A 5,687-nucleotide genomic window follows, 5' to 3' on the forward strand; every position below is an offset into this window, starting at 1 on the left:
ATTATTTAGTGGAGTTGTGAATCAGTAGTTAACATCGAAAGTGATAAAATTAAGTATATGCAAAAGGTTTGTGCCGTTGTAGGGATATTAATACGAATATTGTAACTTTGGACTTTGTATCTGTCCTTGGGTAAAGACCACCACCGTAATTGTAAAAAGCTCCAATATATCCCACATTAGCAATTATAGAAAGGCTTAGATCCTTTTTTAAGGAAAAAAAAAATTTAAAAAAAAAACTTCTATGCGTGGACGGCAGGATTCGAACCTGCGCGGGCAAAGCCCACATGATTTCTAGTCATGCCCGATAACCACTCCGGCACGTCCACTGCTATACTCTTATACTTCGATGTTAATTAGTTAATTGGTTTCACGTTTTGTATTTTATTCATTTTGTATAATAATATTATTGTCCTAAGACTCCTAACGTGTATATATGTCACGACTTCGTACCGGTTTATAATTATAATAATGTAAAACCACCTTAAATAAGACTAACTCTGAATCAGTCGGGTTGACATAGTCTATTAAAGGGCGAAATGAAGAGTCAAAGGATAATATATAGACGGTTTTAAATTTTTAATCTAAAAGTTTATGAGAGAAATTTTTGCAAGTCGGAAATGAATTAAACTGAATTTATAAAATTATTGGGTGTTAGTGTGTCAGAACTACTTACAATCATACCTCATTTAAAAAGTCTCGTCCTTGAAACTTGGTACATTGTATTTAAACAAGGAAACGAAAGTAAATAATAACCCGTAGATTATTATAATGGATTAACAAAATTAGTGGAACGAAAAGAAATTCTCATGAGACAAACTGTTCATTTGTTCAATGCAATTCGGGTTATAATACCTTGGATTGTGCTTTCTTCACACACTTTTACTCTCTTTTTATGATTTTACTCTGTCGGTTTTTCTCCTCTCTCGCACAAAATCGAAATTTATTTAGGCATATTTGCATCGTCACATGTAAAATCAATTGATTAACTCAATAATAAGATATGCATTACACAATTTTTTAAACACAGAAGAATTTATAATGATAGACACAGTAAAAATTTATAATGATAGACACAGAAGAATTTATCACAATATTACATGAGTTGATAGATTGTCAACTTCCAAGTAAAAGATTCAAACTTCACTGCTCAAGGATTTGTGTTTGGCATAGCCTCAGTTACTAAAGATTTCTGGGTTTCCTGAGGGTAGACTGGAAATGCAGGTACTATTGCGGGTGTAGGAAGTTGAGGCAAGTTCATATTAGGAAACAAGTCAGCGAAATTGGGCATTTCCGGCAGCTTTGGGATAGGCAGAGACGAGAGGTCAGGAAATGGAGGCCAATTGATGCCGGATAATCCAGACATTGTCGGCAGTTCAGGTTGAGAGACTGCTGGAATGTCGGTTAAACGTCGAGCAGCTACATAAAACTTGATATTATTTGTAGGAAATATCAGAGTTATCAGTAACAATGATACAACAATTGATAATTGGTGTGGTTTTGCCATGACTAGGGAAAACAGGCTGAAGTATACAAGGATTTATTTTCGACAATCGATGAAATTTCTGTGGGTTGACGTTGAGATTTTATAGAAAGTTTAGATGTGTATGTGAAGATACAGAGTAGGTTTCGGTTGCGAGAAGTTGCATCATGTTGCTCAACTTATCCTGGAAAATCCAGCTTGCTTTGCTTGCTGCTTCTTACCCACTATTTTGTTCTTGTGTCTGACCAAACTTATGTATTCCCTCTGTTCCACAAATATTTCACACTTGGAAATGTTGACGCACTTTCAGGGTAATTCATACTCAAAATTACGACAGGTATTGCATCAATCATTCTACAGAGGGAGTACAGTATATAAGAAACACGGGTTACCAAACGAGTCATTTTTGCATCATTAAAGTGTTGGTTTCATTACAAAGCATTTGGCAACCTACTTTTTGCAGTAGCAACTGATACATAATAGGTCAAGTGAAGAGCCTGATCAAAACAGTTTTTAGCAGTGAATTCCGGGGAACATGAGTGACAGCAACTTGGGCAGCAACTGATGCTCGACCTTACGGGATCACTAACCTCAGATATGCATGGCAGGTGAAATTCAAGTAGCAGGTGGTCGACCATAGCACACAGCCCAAGATTCACCCGTCACTGATAACATAAGAAGAGTTACATGTTAAGAAAGGATCGCATGGAAAGTGTATATATTATGTGACTGCACTCACCTAATAGTCATAGGATGAACAAAGAATAGCACTATTCTCATTTCTAATCTAGAAAATCCGCCAATAAAAATAATATATGGAAAATATTATTTCAGACGCATAGAGTGACACGATCACCTAGAAGGCTAAAACATATGGAGCAAAAAAATGAGCACTGGAGAATGATGCACATCCGTTAGCAGAGCTTAAAGAAAACAAGAATATTAATTCTAAACTCATTTTTAATGTAGAAATTTGGCAACATTACTCAAAGAGTTCCCACAAATTACAAAATAAAGAGGGTAGGATGCACAGAGCCTTAATTTTGTATTACGGCAAAGAGTCTGTATCCACAGAGTTGCAACAAATATCAAGTCGAGAACTGCACTAGTGACTACAACTTAACAACAAAAGAAATGCGGCCAATTTAATGAGACATGTTGTACTTTATTACGTAATGCAGCACCAAAGAAGAGTAATTTTTGGTTTCACTGACAATTAAAACTAATGAAGAAATTTGGTGAAGAGAAATATTTTCTATTCTTCTACGGAGTATTAAAATTAAAGATGGCCATAATTCCTGTCAAGATTACACGACTGTATCTCAAATATTTCTCAGCAGAATTAAATCAAAATAAGAGAGTATAAAACCTGTCATTATTGTTTAACAGCGGCATTACAATGGAAATTTTGATAAACAAGTACTCCGTACTAGATATCTCACAGCAGAGCTGCATTGAACTTATAATGCCAAATTGTGTCGGTAGTAAGATTTAAGCATCATGAATTCGTGATAGGATTTCATCAACATACTGGACTTTCCAAAACACAATCAACACATATGCAACAAATAATGAGTAAAAAATTGGGAATATGGATCCGTTTCTAACAGATGAAGATAAAAAGGATTATTATTGATCCTACAAAACAAGCATTTTGTGCATTGACACTGACACTCACAATGAATAGAGAGAACAAGACGAAACATTCCCAGCACAAAGCGCAATCAACACAAGTCTAACGCTAAAAAAAGCGGACAGTCTTCGACATAAACTCACCTTCAGAGACACAAACACTAAAGATATGAAATCATCTCCAAAGTAAAAGAGAATTCAATACCACTCGTGACTGTATTACCTTGGAGCAGGCATCAACAAAAGCCTTTCTTCTGAAGTTTGACTGCCTCCTGCAGAATGATGCTCATCCATTAACAGAGATTGCAAGTCACTACCATTAGCCAAGCTATTGAACTCAATTGACTTAGATGGGACTGTTGGATACTTGCGTTGGCAAAATGTCACCAATCGTTTGACAGATTGCAAGTATTTCCGAGTTGTTTCATCGTTCATGATATGTGCAACACTGTTGGTATAAATTTTTTCCCGCGCAGAACGTTCATGGATACCAACCATAGTAACTCCTATAGGCCAAGGTGCGTTTCCAATGGCCATCTTGATATAGTGATCCACTGCAGTTCGGTAGTCTCTCTCCATGCAACAATTCACTATAAACAGCAATGATTTTTTTATGTCATCTGGAAGAAACTTCTTCCTGCAAAACTTAAACAGTGGACTCAAGTATCTAGCACACTGCTTAAATGTGGCAAACATTTGCTTCCCTTTTGCGGTTCGCCTAGCCTCCGGACTCTCATCTAGCTCTTGCTTCCACTCATTCAACAATCGCTTAAAGAACACCAATATTTTTTCTTCCTCACATAAGTCCTCAAATTTTGCCTTCATTAACTTCAGGTCCTTGTCAGCATCGACCCCAGATGAAGCTCCATCCCCACTGTAGTCCCCATCACCTTTCCCAGATTCTCCATCTTCCATTTCCTCGCCTTTTCTCTTACCACTCAAAGTACCCGTCTTCTGCCTCTTCTTCAGCTCAGCAATATCACGCAAGAAATCATTGGTTTGTCCCTCTGTCATATCACTATCAACCTCAAAATCTCCCGTCTTAAGAACGTACTTAAACCGGTCAAGACGAGATTGATCATCTTCTCCAAACAGTGTGACGGGCTGTTTAAGAAACCGAAGGCGCCGAATAACTTCCAGTCTCGGAAGATCCAGATCATCAATCTTCTGCTCATCAGCAGCTGTGTTTGCTTTTTTAGTGGAGGAATCAGTGTTCGACTTGGCAGAGTAAATTAAGTCAAGGAGTGAGGCCGTTGAACTCGCAGAAGACGAGGAATCCTTCTGTTGGCGCTTGGACTTCTCGTCAAGCTCGCGTTTTTCCTCCTCACGGAGTTTCTGGAGACGCTTCTGCTCAATTTCAGAGCGCTTGAAGTACTTTTTCCCTCCCGTCTCTTCAGATAGGGTTTTTCGCTTTTTCATTAGCTCTTGCTTTAAAAGGTCCATTCTCTAACCCTCTTTCAATATGCCTCGGCTTTCCCAATCAAAATCTATTTATTTCCACAACAAACTCGCTTCAGTATGATTACTCTAACAACCTAAAAGCTAAATAATAAAGCAATTAAATACCACAGAACCAAAATCTATCACAGTTAATCAAACCTAAGTACGATTGAAAACATCGCCCAACGATTAAAATCGATAAATTAGACGCATTGAGTGCTAGTTTCACCAGCGCCCACCACAATCGAATCGTAATTTAATCATTTGCACATGAAATATCCCAGTAACACGACTACACTGTATACATAATTACTGTAAAGGGAATTATTTGATTTACTCATGAAAATAGGGGATTAAAAAATTCCAATTGATTAACCTAACAATTGACGACTATCAAGATCTATGCAAAATAAATCAGACATTAGACAGCAAATTAAGTAATAAAGCTATAATGAGAAGCATAACTAAACATAAATTAATCGGTATCAACCCTAATTATTACGGGGATTGTACTTGGAATTTGAACAAAAGGAGAGGGGAAGGAAAGAAGTTAAAGAGATAAAGACGAAATACCAATTTCTTGAAGGATGAATATTGTGGTTCTGGCAATCTATGACCTTGATTCTTCAATTATGGTGTTCAATTTTCTAGGGTTTCAAAGGAGAGTAGGAGAGTTTGCTTATCTCTAATTTTTAAATGATTTTTCTTTTTATTTGGTACTCCATATTACGAATCGCGTATGGAATAACTTTCGATTGATTTAATAATTTTGGATACATTTTAACTAAGGAGGTGTTTGGTTCACGCGTGGGTATGGGTTTGGAATCTTAATCATACCGCCAGGTGGTATCGGGTTAACTGATACTCGCCATCGCTGTGTTTGGTTCAATTTTGGAGGGTATGGGGTTATAAATTAATCAAAGCTAAAAACTCTTCAAAATACAATATTTTTAATAATAATTTTTATACTATTAAATCATGTAGAGAAAATTTAATCAAATAAATATATAAAATGATTTTTTTACAATTGTTTTTATCACCTTTTAATATTTGTAATTTGATACCATGGGTATCAATCTCATACCCACCCCCCTTCCTGGTATGAGAAACCCATACCTCATGGGTTTGAGGTATG

The 5,687-nt window shown here is 36.6% G+C and overlaps 1 protein-coding gene and 1 non-coding gene across 2 annotated transcripts; both read right to left on the minus strand.

Annotated features, from left to right (window-relative positions):
- Nucleotides 1–244: 244 nt before the first annotated feature.
- On the minus strand, nt 245–326 carry TRNAS-AGA (transfer RNA serine (anticodon AGA)). The gene has a single exon. It is a non-coding gene; the product is annotated as a tRNA-Ser (tRNA).
- A 1,542-nt stretch (nt 327–1,868) lies between these two features.
- On the minus strand, nt 1,869–5,305 carry LOC141599613 (uncharacterized). The gene is made up of 3 exons (XM_074419681.1): nt 5,126–5,305; nt 3,336–4,599; nt 1,869–2,145 (listed from the first exon to the last, which is right to left on the minus strand). The coding sequence occupies exons 2-3, from the start codon at nt 4,553–4,555 to the stop codon at nt 2,136–2,138; spliced, it is 1,230 nt and encodes a 409-aa protein (XP_074275782.1). The 5' UTR covers nt 4,556–4,599; nt 5,126–5,305; the 3' UTR covers nt 1,869–2,135.
- Between the last annotated feature and the right edge of the window lie 382 nt (nt 5,306–5,687).

This window comes from Silene latifolia, chromosome 9 (genome assembly GCF_048544455.1).
Source record: "Silene latifolia isolate original U9 population chromosome 9, ASM4854445v1, whole genome shotgun sequence".
NCBI classification, from domain to species: domain Eukaryota; kingdom Viridiplantae; phylum Streptophyta; class Magnoliopsida; order Caryophyllales; family Caryophyllaceae; genus Silene; species Silene latifolia.

Bases quoted from the DNA above. Each gene is read 5' to 3' on its own strand.
- LOC141599613 (XM_074419681.1), bottom strand. From the start codon at position 4,555: ATGGACCTTTTAAAGCAAGAGCTAATGAAAAAGCGAAAAACCCTATCT.